The 20684-nt window shown below is 58.2% G+C and overlaps 9 protein-coding genes across 9 annotated transcripts; 6 read left to right on the plus strand and 3 right to left on the minus strand.

The window, feature by feature from the left end:
* Positions 1-1458: 1458 nt before the first annotated feature.
* SCHCODRAFT_02514927 (uncharacterized protein) lies at positions 1459-2417 on the plus strand (the record flags this gene model as incomplete). Its single annotated transcript, XM_003027950.2, has 2 exons — positions 1459-1956; positions 2127-2417. 2 exons carry the CDS (start codon positions 1459-1461, stop codon positions 2415-2417), a joined length of 789 nt encoding a protein of 262 aa, XP_003027996.2.
* A 1889-nt stretch (positions 2418-4306) lies between these two features.
* Positions 4307-9972, plus strand: SCHCODRAFT_01174869 (uncharacterized protein; the record flags this gene model as incomplete). The annotated part of the gene is made up of 21 exons (XM_050341175.1): positions 4307-5065; positions 5263-5864; positions 5931-6023; positions 6080-6187; positions 6241-6550; positions 6601-6651; positions 6702-7085; positions 7149-7251; positions 7308-7447; positions 7503-7658; positions 7709-7809; positions 7857-8097; positions 8154-8262; positions 8315-8649; positions 8702-8757; positions 8807-8937; positions 9001-9153; positions 9207-9233; positions 9287-9526; positions 9578-9761; positions 9813-9972. The coding sequence occupies 21 exons, from the start codon at positions 4307-4309 to the stop codon at positions 9970-9972; spliced, it is 4443 nt and encodes a 1480-aa protein (XP_050198131.1).
* SCHCODRAFT_02638484 (NAD(P)-binding protein) lies at positions 9937-11563 on the minus strand. Its single transcript, XM_050346026.1, has 4 exons — positions 11182-11563; positions 10770-11130; positions 10461-10672; positions 9937-10374 (listed from the first exon to the last, which is right to left on the minus strand). The coding sequence occupies exons 1-4, from the start codon at positions 11388-11390 to the stop codon at positions 10257-10259; spliced, it is 900 nt and encodes a 299-aa protein (XP_050198132.1). The 5' UTR covers positions 11391-11563; the 3' UTR covers positions 9937-10256.
* A 248-nt stretch (positions 11564-11811) lies between these two features.
* On the minus strand, positions 11812-13001 carry SCHCODRAFT_02552655 (uncharacterized protein). The gene is made up of 3 exons (XM_003028234.2): positions 12776-13001; positions 11942-12721; positions 11812-11888 (listed from the first exon to the last, which is right to left on the minus strand). The coding sequence occupies exons 1-2, from the start codon at positions 12917-12919 to the stop codon at positions 11960-11962; spliced, it is 906 nt and encodes a 301-aa protein (XP_003028280.1). The 5' UTR covers positions 12920-13001; the 3' UTR covers positions 11812-11888; positions 11942-11959.
* A 493-nt stretch (positions 13002-13494) lies between these two features.
* Positions 13495-13734, plus strand: SCHCODRAFT_02475644 (uncharacterized protein; the record flags this gene model as incomplete). Its single annotated transcript, XM_050342738.1, has 1 exon — positions 13495-13734. A coding segment is annotated over one exon (240 nt), but the record flags the coding sequence as incomplete, so codon positions are not given.
* A 610-nt stretch (positions 13735-14344) lies between these two features.
* Positions 14345-15414, plus strand: SCHCODRAFT_01204596 (uncharacterized protein; the record flags this gene model as incomplete). Its single annotated transcript, XM_003027952.2, has 4 exons — positions 14345-14503; positions 14564-14863; positions 14912-15172; positions 15232-15414. 4 exons carry the CDS (start codon positions 14345-14347, stop codon positions 15412-15414), a joined length of 903 nt encoding a protein of 300 aa, XP_003027998.1.
* A 403-nt stretch (positions 15415-15817) lies between these two features.
* SCHCODRAFT_02638488 (uncharacterized protein) lies at positions 15818-16678 on the minus strand. The gene has a single exon (XM_050346027.1). It carries the CDS (start codon positions 16535-16537, stop codon positions 16175-16177), a length of 363 nt encoding a protein of 120 aa, XP_050198134.1. The 5' UTR covers positions 16538-16678; the 3' UTR covers positions 15818-16174.
* Positions 16679-17657: 979 nt separating this feature from the next.
* SCHCODRAFT_02068317 (uncharacterized protein) lies at positions 17658-18321 on the plus strand. Its single transcript, XM_050341673.1, has one exon. The coding sequence runs from the start codon at positions 17809-17811 to the stop codon at positions 18214-18216; it is 408 nt and encodes a 135-aa protein (XP_050198135.1). The 5' UTR covers positions 17658-17808; the 3' UTR covers positions 18217-18321.
* A 1014-nt stretch (positions 18322-19335) lies between these two features.
* Positions 19336-20059, plus strand: SCHCODRAFT_02671562 (uncharacterized protein; the record flags this gene model as incomplete). Its single annotated transcript, XM_003027953.2, has 2 exons — positions 19336-19382; positions 19432-20059. 2 exons carry the CDS (start codon positions 19336-19338, stop codon positions 20057-20059), a joined length of 675 nt encoding a protein of 224 aa, XP_003027999.1.
* Between the last annotated feature and the right edge of the window lie 625 nt (positions 20060-20684).

Below are 20684 nucleotides of genomic sequence, written 5' to 3' on the forward strand. Positions count from 1 at the left end.
CTCTGTCCTCTGTCGATGAGCTCGAAGACCGGGGTAGAGAGCAATTTAATCGCCTTGGGCTCTTTTGGCGCCATCTCGATGGAACTTCAAAATTTTGCTGCGTATCGTCGTCGGTTGGGTCGGCTGGGTCCGTTTCGAGACCAACGCGCCTTGGACCCCTCGCCTGTCGCTCCCTGACTTCCTTGGGAATGCACTAGAACTGCTGGGGACTGCCATGTCGACCGCTCTAGTCAACACATTCACTGCGCGCAGCTCTGTCATGGCAGGGTCGTGGCGTGGGAATCTCGAACGGGGGCACCCACAACGGCGCCATCAGTCCCCTTTTGGAAGAATCACAGAGTACCCTCTGGATCACCGGTGTAAGCTTGATGATAATAACCTGCAGCATCGTGCCTCGGTGACGACAATTCAGTCACGAGCAAGGTGTTGCTCGGGTCGTTGGACTCTGCGCCGAGACTTGCGGGTTTCGGGTCTCAATACGCATCAACACGCCGTCGCACGCGGCGGCAAGCCCCGGTCTACGCGTTGGTAGCCAGAAGATGCGATCACCTCTCTTTCGTCAAGCGTCGGTTGACAATACCAGCACGACCTCGCTCGCTCAGGCTCCAGCTTACTGCGCGGACGATCACCTCACCGCGCCGATGATCTCATATTTTTTTCTGTTTCGTCGCGTCGCTCGTCAAGGTGGAAAAGTTACCTCCGTGGCGCGGCAAGTTGCCGTGTGTCTCGCCGCGGACTCTGAGCTTCTGGACGAGGCGCGTCGCGCCCTGAGCTTGGGACAGGGTCACGCCCGACATACGGCCCATATCGGGGGCGCTGTGCTACGCCCGGGGCGCAGCGCACCGAGTGACGGGTGCAGCACACGGAGTGACGCGACGATGCTTTCCCCTCCGCCGGGGCCTTGTTCCTCAAACAGGTTTGGTCGAATAGCCTTCCCAGCTCGTATCGCTGCCGCGCGCGCCCTGCCCATCGCGGGGCCCCTCAGGATCAGTTTGCCTGCGCGCGCCGTCCCCCGCCTGTCATTAATCTCCGAATCCGACATGCGGTCGAACAAACAACCGGGCTCGTGCATTTTGCCTCCAGGGTCGCCCGACCGCGTTGCGGTCGAGTGGGCACGGGCTGGCGCGACACATCGGGTATAAAAACAAACATGGGCGAGGCTGGGTTGGAGCATCCCCACCGCCGTCGCCGCCTGCCTCCTCTCTTCCTCGTCCTCGCTGTATAGCTCTCTGTTGTTTGTCGTTTTTTGCTGTTCGATATGTTTTCCCTCTCGTGCGCCGTGCAGTCTTTCGCCCGTGCGCTTCATGGTCCTCGGACGCTTCTATCTTCCGTGGCCGACCTGGCCTACACAATCTACCTATTCAACAAATCCGACATCGTGTCGACAGTTATGCCCTCGGTGCGCAATGTCCCGTGGCCACATCCCATGCGTAGCGCTGATCCTATTCACCCTAGATGATGGCTGGCACGGCGCTGGTTATCCCCACCCATCTCACCTCCATCCTCAACGGCTTCCTCTTCCTGGAGCTGCACCTCATCGCCTTCGAGGCCAGTATCTCCGCCGCGACCCCTGCCGTACTCCCACTGACCGTCCCCCAGATCAAGAACCAGACAGTCGGCCTGGAGGAGGACCGCGCTGGGAAGCCCGACCGCCCCATAGTCTCCGGGCGCATCACCCCCGACGCGGCGCACGTCCTCTACCTCGCCTTCATCGCCGCGTCGCTCGCGTTCTCCGCCGCGCACGGCGTGCTCGCGCCGAGCCTCATCCACCTCGTCGCGATCTACGCGTACAATGAGTGCGGGCTCTCTACGGTGTGGTACCTCAAGTCCCTCATCTGCGCCATCGGGTACGCGACGTACTTCTGGGGCATCGGCGTCCTGTTCGGCGGCGACGCGCCGCTGGACTACAGCGCGGCGCTCGCTATTCTAGTCGAGGCAGCGATCTTCACGACCACCGTGAGTACTGTATCCTCCTGTCATTCACTTTCTCTTCGTTATGGGCTCGTGTCCCCTGGGCGACGGACAGGTGTATTAATTCGGGTTTACTTACTTACTATTTCTCACCGTCCCTTACTCCTCGCGCCCTCACTTACTCTCCCCACCGTTACTAACCGCCCCGCACACAGGGCCACGCGCAGGACTTCCGCGACCGGGACGGCGACGCGGCGGTCGGGCGCACGACGGTCGCGATGATGTTCGCGGGCCTGGGCGGGCGAGTCGCCCTCGCGTCGATGATATTCGCGTGGACGGCGACGCTCGTGGGTTTGTGGGCTCCGCCCGCGCTCTACACGCTCCTCTTCCTCGGCCTTGCGGCGACGACGAGCGTCAAATTCCTGCGCGACCACTCCCAGGAGGCCGATAAGGACTCGTACTGGTGGTACAACGTGCGTCTCGGCTTGTTCTTTATTCCTGCATAACTTATGAAAGCTAATCCCTCGCAGATGTGGTTCATCACCTGCCACTTCAGCGCCGTCTTCCGGCTCGTAACTTTCGACTAATCTATGTTAAATTCGTCGTGCGTGCCTGCCATCTCTCAGCTCTACCTGTTATTGACATCCATTGCTCACAGCTTGAGTTCACGGACCCTTGTTACCACTCTTTATGTGGTTGTATACCGCTATCGTTGTGCTGATCGCCCCGGCTGCGCCTCAGGGATTCGCTATTATTCTAACGTACCCGGCATGTTCCTAACGAACTCTTCTTTGCTATCTTCTACTCTCTTGGATTAAGTATCGTACACCACGGACAATTTACGCTAGCAGCCTATGTTCTTCGTTCTACCACAATCTATTTTCTCTCCTGACCTCGTCTGACTGCCTTGGCCTCATTGAGCACCTTCCCCTTGAACTCGTACGTCTGACATCGTAAACTGTCCGATGTCATAACTGAGCCAGAAAAGCTACCGCGTTCCTCGCCGTTGTCTGAGACCTTGCGAATGCTACTCGCCGCCCTCTCCCGGCGGGAGCTTGTATACCGGCGGAACGGACCTTGAGTCTAATTTGCGGAGGTATCTGCTGACAGATTGGCTGTGTCTTGACTATCGCGGTACACGCGCTGCTTGGATGCAGGCGCGCTGGTCCGTCAACTCCTGAGACCGCGAGCGCGGCTGCTTCAGGAGGAGTTAGGGACATCATGCAGGAGAGGGTCGATGTGCCTTGGAAGAGTATAGCCTTCAGGACCGCCGTTGAGAGTGCCTTCAAGAGCAGGAGGGCCATCGACGAGAAGGCATCCGGGCGTCCCTTGGCCGTGACAGCTTCGCAGAGTGGGCAAAAGGGTAAGCTCCGAGCCAAGCGTGTTTCCTCTCTGCCCAATATATTAGGTGTGCTAACGATGATGACGAACAATCTGCCCATCGACAGGCAGGTACAGCGAAGGTCAGCGTTATGTTGAACTGTTACTGTCACGTTCAAGTCACGGCTTTGCTTTATTTGTGACTTCGGCTCCGAGGCACGAGTCACCTGACCACGTGCTAATCACAAACAATGCAACGCGCTGGTCAAAGCAACTTGCTCTTGCTCTTGACCACCATCTGGACGCGCTTCTCTCCCGCGCGCGCTCGTGCTCTCCGCTCCCCCTCATGGCAGAGTCTGGTCCCGCGCGGACTACTGAGTCCTTTCATGTGCACTCCCTTCGGGCACTCCCCAAACGCTATCTCAACGTGCCGCTGGAGAACAATGACTTTCGACCGACGCTCAACCTACCCGCGCTCCTCCAAGTTTTGAAGTCCGGTGTGGCCTCAAGCTCGAATGACCCTCCGATGACGGGGAAGAAGCGCGCTGCTTCGTCATCTAAGCAAGCATCTCCTCGGAAGCGCACCAAGCGGACGAAGGCACCAGCGGCTCTTCGAGAACAAGACGCGGATGAGTCATCATCAGACGAGAAGACTTCATACCCTCTTCTCGAGCCTTTCGCCCCCGTGGCGGTGTCTACGGACGTCCCAGACCCCATCCCCTTGCTCCGGCATACCTTCACCATCGGGTTCACGCGCCATGTCCCGCCTGATGCGGCGCCGAATCAGTATATCAACGAACAAGAGGCCACGCATCGCGGCTGGACGGACGAAGAAGAGGCTCTTATCAGCGCCATAGACGAGCTACGCGATAGCAACTCAGATCCGCACACCATCCCCCTCCCTGCTCCCCGCCTCACGCGCTCCGCGGATGGGCGACGGGTAGTGGCATCCATCGGCGACGCCCCGAGTCTCGTCTGGCTAGCCCTCCTGCCCCGCTTCGACGCCGATGCCGACCTCGAGGGCCACGACTACAGCGATCCGGCGGCAGTGCAGGACCTCCTGTCCGCCATCTTCATGCTCTATCGCTTCGCGCGTGCTCAGTTCAGCGCGGAGATGAACCTCGTCGCACTACCTCCATCCGCACTTGGCGATGACGAGCTTCCGTTCCAACTCCAACTCACCCTCTCCGTCGCCCTCACCCCCGGGGAGACGCAGCCCGCAAAGTACTGCCGGCGGCCGACCAAGCTGCAGTCATCCCTCCTAGACGATTCACAGACGCGGCTGATGACATATGTCTTCCCGCCTACCGGCGCCGTCGACATCCCCCCTATCTACCCCGACATCGCAGTCCCGAGTGGCGCCATCGACATCCCCTTCTTCTATTCCGCCCTGCGCCCCGCGCCAGTTCCGAGCCCACTTTCACTGCAAGATTTCTGCCAACCGAAGGACCTGAAGGCAAAGCTCCTCCCCTTCCAGCGCCGCAGCGTGCTCTTCCTCCTCGGGCACGAGGGGCTGGGGTTTTCGCAGGGCGGTAAACTTGTCCAACGACCCGTGAGCAGGTTCAGCTTTTGGGACAAGGTCGCGTCGGGAGGAAGGGAGTTCTGGTTCAATCGGCTCTCTTGTGCCTTATCCCTAGACTCTTCTGCCGTATCCCTGCACGAGCCAGAAGAAACCGAGCCTGCGCTAGGCGCCATCCTCGCCGAGGAGCCCGGTCTAGGAAAGACGGTGGAGATGATCGCGCTCATCCTGCTTACGAAGCCGCTCGATATTAAGCGGAATCCGAGCCAGACAAGGTGGGACCCGGAGGCGAAGGTGGATGTGAGGACAGTGAAGGTGCGTGGTCGTTTGCTCTCGTTTCCTGCGCTCTTGGTTGCCGTGTTCTTGTTTGCCGTGTTCTGATCTACTGTGTTCCGACTTATCCCAAGTTCCGTTTTATCCCATGCTCTGGTTTCCTGTGGCCTCTTCTGCCCCGCCCTATCCTGCCCCGCCCTATTCTTCCCCTACCTTCAAACTAACCCACCCACCCCCAGACCACCCTCATCGTCACTCCACCCACGCTCGCCTCCCAATGGTGCGAGGAGCTCGCGAAGCACGCGCCGTCGCTTAGGGTCCTCGTCTACGACGGCTGGAACACGGTCCCCGTGCCCATCTTCCACACGCAGTCCGAGCACGAGCGCGTGCGCAAGCTGATGGGGAAGGCGAAGAGGGCGAGGGAGAAGGCGGTGGCGGGGACGAAGACCGCGAAGGACAAGGTGGCCACGAAGGACAAGGTGGCCACGAAGGACAAGGCGGCCACGAAGGACAAGGCGACCACAAAGGACAAGGCGACCACAAAGGACAACGCGACCACTACAGGCAAGAAGTCCAAGAAAGCCTCCAAAACCCCAGCGCCGCCTGCCGAGGAGGAGTTCCCGCAGGACTTCCCCGCCTGGGTCAACTCGTACGACGTCGTGATCACCACGTACCGCGTGCTCGCGGCCGACCTCGCGGTCGCGCTGCCTGCGCGCGAGCGGCCGCGGCGGCAGGACGTGGTGTACGCGAATGTGGAGCGGCCGAGGAGCCCGCTGGTGATCTGCGAGTGGAACCGGGTGGTGATGGACGAGGTGCAGATGGTGGGGGGTGGGAAGACTGAGTGAGTGGGGAGGAGATTTGTTTTGTGTGTTTGGTGAGGGTAGAGTGGACTCTGATACTTTCTTAGGGACATGGTCTCGCTGATCCCGAGGAGGGCATCGTATGCGGTGTCCGGGACGCCGGCGCGCCAGCAAGTGTCGGACCTCATTCATGTTCTGCGGTGAGCTCGACCTGCGTCATCTCCTTGAACATATACTCATCTATGATAATACGCAGCTTCCTGCGCGTCGACGACGTGGTCGGCTCCAGCAGACTCTGGAACCGCCTCATCCAGCCGGCGTACGCTGCTCACTTCGCCGCGTTCATCCAGGGATATGCGGTTCGGTGCGTCCACAGGGTTACGTGTATAACCTTGGTTATTGAATACTTATGTCTAGCACGACGAAGGCCTCCGTCAAAGACGAGCTCACGATCCCGCAACAAACGCGGTATGTGGTGCCTGTTGAGATGGGTCGGGTCGAGCGCCATGTATACGACGAGACGCTAGAGGGTATCCTCTATACTTTGGGTCTGGACGCCCGGGGAGTCGCTGCGTCGGCGGGATGGGAGTTGGATACCGCGGTCTTGCGCGCGGGTATCCGACGGCTGCGCGCGGTCTGCACGCATCCGCAAGTCGGCCAGCTGCAGCGCCAGCAGGGCGAGAAGACGGTGAAGGCGCCGCTGAAAACCATGGAGCAGGTGCTTGAGGTACGTCGCGTTGTCTAAGGTCGCGCTGCTCAATGCTGATAAGGTGACAGTCCATGCGCGACCAAAACTGGAAGAGTACGATGGACGACCGCAAGTCGAAGGTATCTATGAAGGATTACAACTGTTGCGAGTACGCTGACATAATTTCAAGGTCCTGCTCCTCGTCCGCCAAGCCCAGCTGGTTCAGCAGCAGGACGGCGACCCGAAGCGCGAGCGCAAGTCATTGGCTCTTCTCGAGACCGCCTTGCAAGCCGCGGGCGCCCTTCAGACCCACATCGTCGCCGCATTGGACGAGCACCGCGAGAAGGGCGAGGCGCTGAGGCGGGCCCACGCAGAAGCTCACCCTGAAGAGGCCGAGGCCGAAGCAGGTCCCTCGACTGGCAAGGGTAAAGGACGCGCGGGCTCGCCGAATAGCGAGGTCTCGGAAGACGTGGACGAGGTCGGCATCCCCAAGACACCGGAGGGTGACGCGTATAAGAACAAGCTGCGCTCGCTGAAGGCCCGATTACGCGAGTGTCGGATTGTGCTGCACAAGGTGTGTTTTCCGGCGCTTGTATTTGAGTTTTGATTTAAGAAGGTCGACTTATGCACGATCTAGGTCCACTTCCTGCTCGGTGACATCCACCATGTCCTGAACAACAGCGACGCCGAGACGGAGGCGTATGAGAAGGCTGACGAGCTGAGGAGCACCCTTCTTAAAAGTAGGTCACCTTCAACACGATGTCCTTCGTTCTGTGATCACTGACACGATCTACAGGCACAGAGGCGGAGGCGCAAAAGGCCATCGAGCTCTTCAAGGCGAACGAGGAGGTTTCCGAGATCAACGACGACGATCCTCCTTTCATCGACAGCCCTTACCTGCCAGACCCGGGCGAAGCCGTCAAGTCGCGCGAGTTGGTGAGTCGATGATTATGCTTGCCAAGTTGTGACCGCTAATCATCCAACCTATCAGATGAGGGAGGCCAACAGCGTGGTCGCCAAAGTACTCAACGCACAGACCGAGCTCCTGTGGACGTGGAGGGGCCGCATCAAGGAGCTGTTGACGAAGAACTTCCGCGCGCAGGATGATGCTGACGGTGGCGAGTATCAGCGCTCGCTTGATGATCAGGTGTGTTAGTGGGGCTTTGGACGTTTACAGCGGGGCTGAACTCGGTATAGGGCGAGATAGAGACCTACCTTCAAGCCTACGTCCAACTCCTGGCCGACAAGCGCGAAGCGATGACCAATGAACGTACTTTGTTGGCCGCTCACGATGCGCGGTATGTCTCGACGAATTTTCTACCGACACCTAACTCATCGTTTTCAGGGAGAGGCAGTTCCGCCAGACGAAAGCTGCTCGTGAAGCCGCTGCCGCCGCCGCCGAGAACGAGCCAGAAGCTCCAAGAAGGAGGTACATCGACTACGTCGATGGGCCTGGCAGTGATATCGAGGAGGTTGATAACACCGATGTAATCGACTTGCAGCCGGAGCATGAGGTGCTGCAGAAGACCTTGCTGGAAGAGCGCAAGGAGCTGGTGAAGGATATGGGGGAGCGTTCGATTAAGAGTGTACGCCTTTCCCTTTTGTATGATTGGTAAGTTCTCAACTGATGCGTACTTTTCAGATCATGAACGATATTCAGGCCAAAGGTGCCAAAGCCAGGCCGAAGAGCACGGAAAAGACAGCCTGTAGGGACGCTGTCCAGGCCCTCAAGACCCTGATCAAGGAGCAAAGTATGTCCCTGCTAACGATCATACGAGGCGATACTGACTGGTTATATTGCAGACGAACTCGCACGAGTCCTCGAGGTCGACCTCCGTCACATGCGACGAGCGTTCAACCAGCGCGTCATGTACTTCCGCCAACTGCAGGAGATATCCGACAGCGTCGCCTCCGTCGAGTGGGAGGGCATGCTAGACGACGCGGTCGCGGCCACCGAGAGCGAGCTCGGGAAGCTGGAGGGCCGCATCAACACCAATGTCGCGCGCCAGCGGTACTTGGAGAATCTGGGTAAGGCCGGTGACAATGATGATGAGGACGAAGAGGAAGATGTGTGCATCTTGTGCCGCTGCGAGTTCGTCCGCGGATTTATTACGCCGTGTGCGCACATCTACTGCGAGGTAGGCATCCGCAATGGCGTCGATGGTATGGCAAGCTGACGGAAATCCGCAGGGCTGCATGAAAATGTGGACCGCGAGGCCCGAGGGCAAGACGTGTCCTGTGTGTCGGTGAGTAGTTTAGATGTCCGCCTCTTGACACCATCCTTACACTGTCTAGGGTTCCTATCAACCCCAAGTCTCTGCAACGCTTTACCGTGAACGAGAAGAAGGGCCCCGCACCACCTCAGCCAAGCAAAGACAACCAGCTTGCGCCTCAGACGCGTCGCAAGATCGACTACAATACGATCGGTAAGTCTCTTCTCCTTTTTTCCCATATCCACGCCGAACATGCTCTGACAATGATATACCCAGATCCCGAGCTATACAAGGATATACAGGCCATAGAGTGCGAAGGGGACTACGGCCACAAGATCCAAACACTCATCCGCCATCTGTTGTACATTCAGTTGGGAGAGGAAGGGGCCAAGAGCATCGTCTTCTCTGCCTGGGCGGACTCCTTGTACAGTAAGCCGATCTTTATCTTTTTGCTGAAGACACGCTGACGGCGTACCTTGCAGTCCTGCAGAACGCGATGAAGGAGAATGGTAAGCGTGGAAGCGCCGTGTCATACGACTTAGAGACTGACTTCAGCTTGCAGATATCCCGTGCCTTCGTATCGACCAGGCGGACGCGGCGAACAAGTTCAGGACGGACCCTAATATACAAGTGCTCCTCCTTCACGGAGAGCGCGAGAACGCCGGACTGAACGTGACCTGCGCTTCGCGCGTCTTCCTTTTGGAAAGCGTTGTGCACCATGGCTTTGAGATCCAAGCCATCGCCCGTATCGACCGTATGGGTCAGCAGCGTCCCACAGAGGTATTCTGCTATTATGCAGAAGGTATGTCCTGTTCCTGTGCCGTACGTCATGGCGGGCGCTGACGGTCCGTAGATACCGTCGAGAAGAACATCCTCGACCTGGCCGCCAAGAAGGGTCTATCCCTATACACGAAGGATAACGCCGTTGGCACCGTGAACGTATCCTTCGCTGGGAACGACGAAGCTTCGGGGTCTCCAAAAAAGAAGAAGACAACGAAGGCGAGCGCGAAGCAGCAGAAGGGAGATTATATCATGAAGTGCGTTCATGGCAAACTTACCTCTTCGCCTGACTGACATTGTCTGCGTAGGACGGACGACATGTTGGAGATCCTCTTCCCCCATATGTACGAGGATCTTGAGTATCTACTACCGGAGGACGCGATGCATGATGTTGAGAACCATGGAGGAAGCGGTGGATCTGGGCAGCATGCGAATGCAATTGCGGGTCCCTCGCGGGTGCGCACCTAGATCGGACAGGATGCTATTGGATCTTAGAGCATATTTCACGCATATACATATATCTACAGCAGAATTCGTGGATTCATCAGTATAAGCATCTCAAACAATGTCAGAAGATGTGAAGATGTGAATATATACAAGCAGTCGCCACCATCTGCCCATGTGTACTGAGCTGTGTAGGCGACTGTGGGCTGGCACGTGCAGGACCGGCATTTCCCGTGCCATGTTCAACTTCCGCTTGAATCCGTACGACGATGATGGAAAGAGGCGATGGCATGGTAAAGTTGCATGGTCTACAACCTCGATGGATTCAACGTCGCGTGTCCTCCGTCAATGAGGATTTCCTGTCCATTCAGGTAGCACCCGGCTGCAGAAACCATCCACAGCGCGGTGCCCACCATCTCGACGTCGCTGAGAAGGCTTGTCGTCAGTAATCTCGTTCCCACGCAATGGAGTCCCCTTTCGTATGGCTACAGTACACCAACTTCACCACTCACCTTCCAATCCGCCCCGCCGGTATCGGGTGCAACCCAAGCTGCTTCATGATCATGCTGTCCAACCCCTTCTCTAGCCTGCTCTGCGTCAACTCGGACATGAAGACGCCCGGAGCGAGCGAGTTCACGCGCACGGGGATGCTGCGACGCGCGAGCTCGGTGGCAAACATGCGGGCGATGTGCGTCGCGGCGGCCTTGCCGGCGTTGTACGCGTACTGAAATGTGCTCAGCGGTGGTCAACGCATTCCACGGATGCGCGGAGCTAGCTTCCACCGCCATCCACAGGGATATCTGTGTCGAAGATTCACTCACATGACTCTGCGCCAGCTTGCTGCTCCCGCACATGCTTGTTATCGTGATCGCGCTCGCCGTCCACGCGCCGTGCCGCTCTGACCCCTTTTCTAGCAGCCCAACGAATGCACTGGTCATGAAGAACGACGAGTACGCGTTGAGCTTGAAGTGCGCCATCCACTCGTCCTGAGGCTCGGCGAACAGGCCCACGCCGAAGGCCTCCGCGGCGTGATTTCTGGGATCGTCATCGTCGCTCATCCAGGTCGAAAAGGGGCCGGAGTGGCCGGCGTTGTTGACGAGGACGTCGAGGTAGCTGTCGGTGGACGCAATGAGGTCTTTGGCAGCGATGATGCTGGATTTGTCGGTAACGTCGAGGAGGAGGCTGGAACGAAGTTCATATTCCAGTCAAGCTTGGCGAAGAGTGAGCACGTACGGAATCAGCTTTCCTCTCCCTCTGAACTCTTGAGCGCTCTTCTCCACGACAGCCTTCCGGCGCCCGCCGATGTATACCTTCGCACCGTTCGCGGCTAGCCCCTGCGCGATCATGAGCCCGATACCCGTGCCGCCGCCTGTTACGAGCGCGACACGATCCGTCATGTCGAAGAGGGCGGAGGCACGCAGGTCAGATGGAGGAGCCGCCATTTTGAAAGAAATTATGCTTTGAAAAGCCTGGTCAAGGGGTGAAAAGGCAAGAGAGAGTGGTATGAGGGGCCAGGGGGTACATGGAAGGGGGGAAAGAGAAGCAGGGGCACGGCGGCTCTATATATGATGGCTACGGGGGTGGCTTCTGCCCGAGAGAAGGACACCTTACAATAGTAGCCAACTTCGAGAAGAGATGCACACAGAAGGCACGAGAAACTGCGAGCGAGCACATGAGCGAGATCGAAGACTGGGCGAAGACGAAATCCCCATACCTGATTGCTCTATCTGGCTGGACCGTTGTACAGCCGATCCGACTCGCCCGTGCTGAACTGTCGAGACCGCCAAGGAAGGTGTATGTTGAAGCATTGGACACCTGTACCGTTGGGTGCGCGGTAACGTCCAAGGAGACAATTGTATCGAACTCAAATGTCGGTGGTCCAGAAGGCGAGATTGAGATGCAAACAGATAATAGATATTACAATTAAATCAGATTCGATCCTTATTCCTCGAGCGTTAGCAATTGAAACGGCCGAGTAAAAACCAACACTCACACATCATAATGTAGTATCTCAGAACAACGCCTCATAACATTGCATCCTATGCCCTCCCTTCCAGTCCTGCATCTGACACTCCTTGCTACAATACTTGACCGCCTTGCACTTCGCACACCGCAGCTCTGCATCTTCTTCCATGCACACATTGCACTCATACTGTCCCGGAATCTTGCCCTCCAAATACTCGCGCGTCGAGCGCAAGAGGTACCCCGGCTTGGGCGGCGCTTCTCCCTCTGTACCGGCTGCAGGCGCACCACCGTCCCCTTCGCCCGCAGGCGGCTCCATCGCGTCTATGGCATTCAGCAGCTTGTGCAGCATCTCGACCTCGACGCGGTGCACCATTTCGAAATTCTTGAACCGCTCGTTCGCCATGATCAAGCCCAGCTTGCGCGCCAGGCGGTCGCGCCGCGCCTTGTCGATGCTCGCGCGCCGGTCGTCGCCCATCTCCGTATCGCACCACTGGAGCAGGTGGCGCAGAAGCGCAGCCAGAGGCCCGGGCCCGCTGGGGCGCAGCCACTCGACGCCGTCGTTGAAGGCTTGGGCGACGATATTGGGCAGGCCGGAGGCGCGCTCGGACAGGAGGAACTTGCGGAGGTAGGGGTTGCGCTCGGGGTCGGGGAGGAGGGAGAGAAGCTGGATGTAGGATGAGAAGGCTTTGCGCTGCGTCTCGCGTGAGGTGGTCCGGATTGCGTCCACGAGCGCGGGTAGATGCCGAGCGCTGAAGGCGAGGTAGAACCAGTCCCGTTTATCAGTCGGGAAGATAGTGAGCGCGTAGAGCTAAACATCCTCGTCAGTGAAGGTGCGAGGTTGTTCAGATGAAGGTTCACCAACTTGCTCCTGCAAAGCCTTCATCTCCTCCGCAGTGAAGTCCGTTCCTTCCGGAAGGCGCCTATCTAATCGTGCATTCCTCGCCATCTCGTCTACGAATTTCAGAGTATCCTTGTAGAGCCCAGAGATAGATATTGGTGTCGACATTGCGAAAAAATACCAAGAAAGAGTCGGTCGTGAGGCGATATGGTGGTGGTGAGATAAAGGAAAAAGTCGAACACGTTCAGTGACGTCACGTTCCATATCGTCACGCCGATGCATTGTTCCCATTTAGAGCCTGTCCAGTGACGCCGATTCCGCGGCGGAATGCTGCGAAATCAAGTCCCTGGCGAAATCCCCGGCGAGTCACATGGTCGTCGCCGGCGCTCGCGCCGCGACCGCGTGGTCGCCCCGGGCCCGGGGCGGCCACGTGTTCTCACCCGCGCCTCCTCGCCGCTGAGCGACGGTGCATTCGTGCACGTACGCCTGTCGTTGGCCAGCAGGATGTACCATACATAGTGTATGATAGACATAACTCTTGTTGTTCACAATACAGTTTTCAAACGAGACCCTCACTCGGCCGCGAGACGGGTTGTGACAGGTCACAGGAATGTGACATGTTGATCGTCAATGTGTCTTGCCCGCTGCTGGACATCTCTGCTGCCTCCGCCATGCCGGATGAACCCGACGTCCTCGAGAGAGCACGCAAGCTTGCTGCTGCTGCTGCTGCTTCCGCAGTTCAGGCTGTGGTCGCTGTTGTGACCTTGTATCTCTCCCCAGGCTACTGGAAACAACCGTACCACACGTCGAAGCTGTCTGGGCAGGAATGGGTTGATGAACTCATGAATGGCCACCCCGATCGCATTCACAATGAGCTGGGCATGCATCTTCATGTCTTTGTCATTTTTGTGGCACACCTCCGAGAGCTGGGCCTGGAGAATCCCCGGGATCATGTCTCTCTCGAGGAGCAGGCAGCAATCTATCTGTACACATGCGTGACTGGCCTCAGCATGCGCCATGTAGGGGAGAGGTTCCAGCACTCACCAACAACAATCTCGAAGTATGTTACACCCTATCCTTGCAATTTTGGGCCCGTACTGACCTGCTGAATAAACAGATACTTCCGAAAGGTCCTCACCGCACTCGCGTCTGATCTACAGAGGTCTTGACTGGACAAAAGTCAGAACGGCACAGTGAAAGTCGAGATTTGGTGGCGAATCACCCGGGAATCACCGTGATTCCTGATGATTCCCGGGTGATTCCCGATGAATCCTCGTGATTCCCGATGAATCACGGTGATTCCCGATGATTTCGCCGTGAAATGCCCGTGAAAGCGTCGTGAAAGCGCCGTGAAAGTCGTTCTCTGTCGAACCAACCCCGATTTCCCCCATTTCTGCTGCCGTATCAGTCGTGAATGTATGAATCGACTTTTCCTGTCACCATTCCGCAAAAATCCACCTTATTTTCGCCCCAAACCGCGGGGACACCCTGTCACACCGAGTTTACTGCCATCAGATTTTGTCACGTCGTGTGACACACGCTTCCCATCATCTCTATTGTTCCTTCTTTGATCTTACCTCCGTTCTCTCAACTATGGATGGTGTCACGGCAGCGTCAGATTTACCAGCACAGTACGAGGCAGCATATCAGCACCTCCTCCAGCGTGTATATCGCGCCCTTGGATGTACCCACCTTGACGATGTTTCGACCATCCGCGACGAGGTGGCGTCGTTCATTGAAAGTGTCACCCAGGTAAGCACCCGGATATAAATATCGGCATACACATTAACCTGAGCTGTTGGCCACCCATAGGATAGGTATATCCTTCCTCTTTCGGACTACGACGCTATGATTCGCAATGGCGACTGCATGTTGGAATCTCTTGACGAGCACCTCGACCTTATTCGCGCGCAGCCTCAAGATGTCCCCACAAATGGCTCGGCGCATCCGCCGTTCTCTGCCGATGACTTGTCCTTTATCGACCACTACGGTGATCTCTACGATCACCTTCATGAGCGAGTCACCATTGGCCTCGTCTCGCATGCATCCGATATCACGGCCCTCGTCGCACTTCGTGGCGACGTATCTGCTTTCCTCGCAAATCTCGAGCAGGTAAAACCCTCCCATATACGTATCCTACGTATCTGACCACCACCTCAGCATTCTCTCCGCGTCCCAGGTCCCGACTACGCTGCTATGCGTACCAATGCTGTTCAAATGCTGGCCGCGCTCAACGATGCACAAGCGGACGCGCGAGTACCCTCCGACTCGGCTCACATCCGCATTGTGAACAGCTTTCCCGACGCATACGACGTTCTTCTTGCCCGCGTCAACCGCACATTGTTAGCCCACCTTGGCAATGGGCCAGAAATTGCGGCCACGCGCGCAGACGCTATTAGCATCCACACCCAGGTCCAGTTCGTACGTTCCGTCTCATTCCCCGTTGGCTTCCGACATCCCATCAATCGTCTACCTTACAGCACCGTCATGCGCTCCCCGCCGACGGGTACGCCTCTCTATCCTACAATATCACGCAGATGATAGAGGCCCTCGACGACGCTGCCGAACAGTGTCGCGACCCTCCCGACGCCCCACCCATCAGCGTCACTCATAATGCCACCAACCGTATCGGGCGCCCACCTTGTGCAGTAGGGCGGGTTTAAACCCACCTGACACCTGTCATACCCCGGGTTGAAATCTCACGATGCGGTTGTCGAGCCCGGCAAATGCCGAGCTCGCAGCCGCTAGAGACGCCGGCGCCGCCGTTTTCCTGCCTTATACGGCGCCGCGGCCGTGATGCGCGCGCCGCGTGCCCATCCCGCCGTCGGGGGAGGCGCGTGATGGCGTGATCGGGCGTCGGGACGGCCACGCGCGCGCCCTCGACGCGTCGGGCGTGCCACGCGCGCGTCCACGCCGCCTTTCCCGCTTGCGCTGCTGCGCTAAAAAGGTATATATATGTTATATTTTGCGTACGATGCATTTATTGTATGTATTTAAGATGAAAGATGCCCACCGCGCGCAGTAATACGCAGCGGCAGGCGCGCGAAATGCGCTCTATACGGCGGGGGGGGGGGGAGGGGAGTAGTAGGGGGGAGGTATCAATATACCCGCACACTCCCTGCGCGTACGCGAGCGAGGGCGGGGACGGATAGGGGGGAAGCGGTAGGGGGTGGTGGGGTGGCTGCTCTCGTGGCTCCTCGTCGCCTGCAGTTCGTGCGTCGACGGCCAGACGCAACCCCCTCTCATAGCGCGGCCGTACGCTTGCGTGTACGGCAGGACCACGAGAGGGCGCACGCGGACCCTCGCAGGGACGCGTACGGCCCACCCCCTCCCTTCCCCATCACCACCGGCTCCCCTGCCATCTGACCTTTGACGATGTCAAAGGGAGGAAGGGGAGGGGATGTGGGCCGCGATACCGCGTATTCACGCGCGAAGCGAAGCCGCAATGCCGGAAGGCATTGGCGGCGCGCTCTGCGTGGGGGGCGGTACCGGGCGGAGGTAGAGAAGAAGCGAGCCGCCGCCGCGCAGAGTGCGCTGCGCATGCGGTGGCTCTGGGGAATGGGGTTGGCTGGGGGGTTGACGCATGGCAACCGCCGCGATAGAGGGGAGGGGGGCATTGAGGGCGGGGGACGTTGAGGGCGGGGGACGTTGAGGGCGGGGGATCCGCGCTACGTGGTAGCTAGGAGGTGCGTGTGGGGTGAGGTGGCGCTTGGGAGAGACGAGGGGGGCGGCGGACGGCCAGGCGAAGCGCTGCTGGCGTTGGCGAGCAGCGCTTAAAATTTTCATTAGCAACCGATTCTTGTGTTTGAATGGAAAAACGCACCTGAGGGGGGCTCATCTGAGCCCCCCTACCCTTCCTTCTCTTCTCCGCGCGTCGTTGGGCAGCCATTGGGCTGTGGGCGGGGGTGGGTGGCGGCGGCGATGGTGGTGGGAGGGAAAGAGCGACGCGTTACGTCACGTCACACGTCGCGTTGAAGGCGACGCGTTCGTGCCCCATTCTGAGCCATTGCGAGCCATCCACGCCCTCGTACGCCTTCAAAATTGGTGATATAGTACTTGAGTAGTATTTAAGCGATGGCATGAAGTTTGAAAGCGAGGGGAGCGATGTAAGGTGTAGAAAATGTACAAATAACGCCCAAAAGCGCCCAAATTGACACAATCCATGGGTTTGTACTCCATCGAACACATCCCTTCGTAAAGTAAGAGCATAGTAACAGTCTCCAGGAAGTTACACACACGCTACATTTTATTTGGAGGGATGACTTTGCTTGGATCCTTGGCAATGGCCATTGAGGTTCTCTATGTACATCTCATTCACAGGAACGGGCTTTGGGATGAGATGAGCGTATATAAAACCACAATAATTCACTAATATTGGTTCGACTTCGGGATACCCTGCAGATACACCCCCGGTCAACATCCCGTGAGGTTTGCAGACTTACAAATGCGCCGTTCGCGCTGCGGGTATCGCCGAAGCTGGGGGCGGCGGGGCAGACCGGTCCCAAATCGCTACTTATCGGTCCCAAATCGCTACTTATCTTGCGCCACCCTATCCCCTCCCTCCATCTTCGCTCTCCGCCGCTCGCTCCCCCTCTCACCTCCCCCTCTCATCTTCCCTCTCCTTTGCTTGTCCAATTCGGTGTATATTTAGCGGCGATCGCCTCGATCTCGCTGCTGATCCCACCCCCACCTCCTCCCGCTGTCCTTCGATCGACGTCCCAACGGTCTGCCTGAATACCCGGAGAGGAGGATAAAGGAAGGGGGGCTTATACGAGTCCCCCCAAGGTACGTTTCAATACCAGACACACAAAACAGCGCTAATAATGACATATAGCGCCGCTCCTCAGTGCATGCGCTGAGGAGCGGTGCTTCGTTATATTGTCCCCTACACCCTCAAGCGACCAATCTCCTCCCACCCCCCATCACCTCTCCATTATTTCTGCACATTCGGGCGAGGGCCGCACCCTAGCAACAGTGGCGGCATGGGGATCGGCTCCCCCTCCCCCTCCCCCTCCCCATCCCATCCCTTTTAGCACGATACCGTGCGCGCTTCCCGGATGAAGTGCGCCACGTATGCCGCTGCTCACTACATCGCGCAGCGCTTACCCGCGCCCCTACACGCCGTCGCGACCTACCGGCCTCGAAGCCCCTTGTCAACGCCACGTGTCACGGCGCGACCGAGCATGCAGGGGCGTCGCGCACTCTCTCCCCCTCTGCTCTTCCTCTCCCTTACCCCTCCATGGGTGATCGCAACAACAGCTCACGACGGCGCCACCAAGCGCACTACCCACCCCCTAGCGTGCCCAATCGCATGCCCGCGCCCCACATACCACTCTTACCTTTTCACTGCGCACCATCCCCTCCTTTCTCCCCTCTTTCCTCCCCCTCCCCCCCCCTCTCCTCCCCCTTTACCCCCCTCTCCTCTTACCCTCACCACCTCCTATGCTGATCGCCCCACGTGTTAGCGCCGTGAAAATTTTCGTGCGCGCTTTTTACGTCCTGTTTTACTTCCTGTACTTCTATAGCATTCGTTGTATACATAATATAGTAATATATCATGCTTAAATGCAGCAAAGGGGATTCGAGGTGGCGAGGGCACGCGTGCGGCACGCCACGACGCGTCGAGGGCGGGCGCGCAGCCGTCCCGCGGCCCGATCACGCCATCACGCGCGCCCCCGACGTCGGGAAGGGCACGTGGTGCGCGCATCACGGCCGCGGCGCCGTATAAGGCAGGAATGCGGCGTCGCCGGCCTCTCTGTCGGCTGGGAGCTCGGGAATTGCCGGGCTCGACAAGCGCATCGTGAGATTTCAACCCGAGGTATGACAAGTGTCAGCGGGGTTTAAACCCGGCTTACAGCATTGGCTGGGGCGCCCGCGTCTTGATATCGATGTCGACTTTTTACGCGAAGCCCTCAAGTACACGAGCGTCACTGAGATAGCATCGTTTTTGGGCTGTCATCCACGAACGGTCAGACGGCGTGCGCTCGAGTATGGACTGGCCGTGCCTGGCGATCCCGTGTGCACATACACTGTCGACGAAGACGGGATATGCCGCAAGCGCTACACACCCAATCGCGTTCCAACCTACGTTACTCAGATTACAGACGAAGAGCTGGACGTTCTCATCGACAACTACCTTACCGATTTCCCCTACCTCGGCAGGCGCATGCTCGATGGCTGCCTTCGCGCTGATGGGTACCGCATCCCTGCCAGTCGCATCATAGCCTCGTACCGTCGTGTCCATGGCGCGCCTGCTGCGTTCAGCAATCGTCGAATAGGACGTACCAAATATTCGGTCGCTGGCGCCAACTCCCTCTGGCATCACGATGGTCAGCACGGTGTGTCATCTCATCCACTTCATTCGTCCCTCTCTCATGCCCAAAGCAATAGGTCTCATCCGTTACAAGATCATCATACACGCATTCGTTGATGGCAAATCCCGCTTTGTCACCGGCATCCGTGCCAGTAACAACAATCGCAAGGACACCGTGCTCACCCTTTTCCTCGCTGCTGTCGATGTCCATGGAGTCCCCAGTCGCGTGCGGGGTGACTTTGGCACCGAGAACCTCGCTGTTGCTGAGTGGATGGAGGTCCACCGCGGTAAAGGTCGCGGTTCATACATTTGGGGCCGGTAAGTCGGCCGTCGGTACATTCATAATATATACTGATTGAATACTTAGGAGCGTTCACAACACCCGCATCGAACGCTTATGGTACGATGTCACTCGAGGCTTTGGGCGCAAATGGAAGGATTTTTTCCACGTCCTTGAAGAGGAGGCTGGTCTGGATCCGCATGACCGTGGCCACATCTGGCTCCTCCACCATCTATTCCTCGACGCCATCAATGCTGATGCTCTGGCGTGGGCTGAGGCTTGGAACTCTCACAAACTTCGGCAGGATGACAGCCCTCCGCGCAGCCCGTCCCATATGTTCTTCTTCAGCCAGATGCGCGATGGCCGCCGGGGTATCACCGTTGCCCCCACCCCCGTCGAGGAGGAAGTGGCAGATCCAGCCAACTACGGTATCGACCCCGACACCTTGCGCAACCCCCGTCTAATGGCGCACTTCCGCGACAACAACCCTGATGACAGCGAAGACCCCGCGGTCGTTCGCTCGTTCCCTCCTCGCCTCTCCCACGTCGAATGCCACCCGCCGGACTGTCCTCTTCCCTCCGAACATGTGGAGCTCATGGACTCTGCTGTACGCCAGCGGGCCCCCGTACGGTCCAACAGTCTCGTTGCTCGGCGACATGTCTGGCTTGAAGCACTCAATATTTACAATCACCTTGTTTCTGTACAGAGCACCTAGTGTATATTCATTCACGGTGTCATTCATACCAATCTCATGTTTTTTTCCCTTGCGCACAGGTCCGCGGTCCTTGGTGAACCAGGCCCGTTTCCATTAAGGAAGGGCTCCCCTTCTCCTTCCCATCAAGGAAGGGCTCCCCATTGCGCCACATGATCGGCAACATCCGATTGACGTTTGCTCGCCACCACGTTCTCGGCCACGTTCCTGCCCCAAATCTTCCTTGGGGAATCCGTTCAGGCACGACAGCGCTGCATTCACAGGGCGCGCCGAAATGACGGCCGCCGCCGCCGCCTCCCACCTCCCGCCCCCCGCCCCGATCACCGCCGCTGTCCTCCACCGCTTGCCGTTGCCGTTGCCCTCCCTCACATCCATCCTGACTTTGTTCTGACCTCCCCGCCGGGGCACGCTGCTGCGACGCGCGTTGACGACAAAACGTGGCCGATCAAAAACTTCGCTGCCGCGTCCTCCTCGTTTCCCCCCGTCCTTGTGCGTCAACACAAGGCCATCCCTTCTCCTCAAGTACCCAGTACTCCGTATCTGCATCGAATCAAAGTGGAACATTGGCCAACAACGAGCTGGTTACAGCACACACCGCGCATTGGTGATCGCACGGGATGGAGGCGAC

This window comes from Schizophyllum commune (assembly GCF_000143185.2).
Source record: "Schizophyllum commune H4-8 unplaced genomic scaffold SCHCOscaffold_11, whole genome shotgun sequence".
Classification (NCBI taxonomy): Eukaryota; Fungi; Basidiomycota; class Agaricomycetes; order Agaricales; family Schizophyllaceae; genus Schizophyllum; species Schizophyllum commune.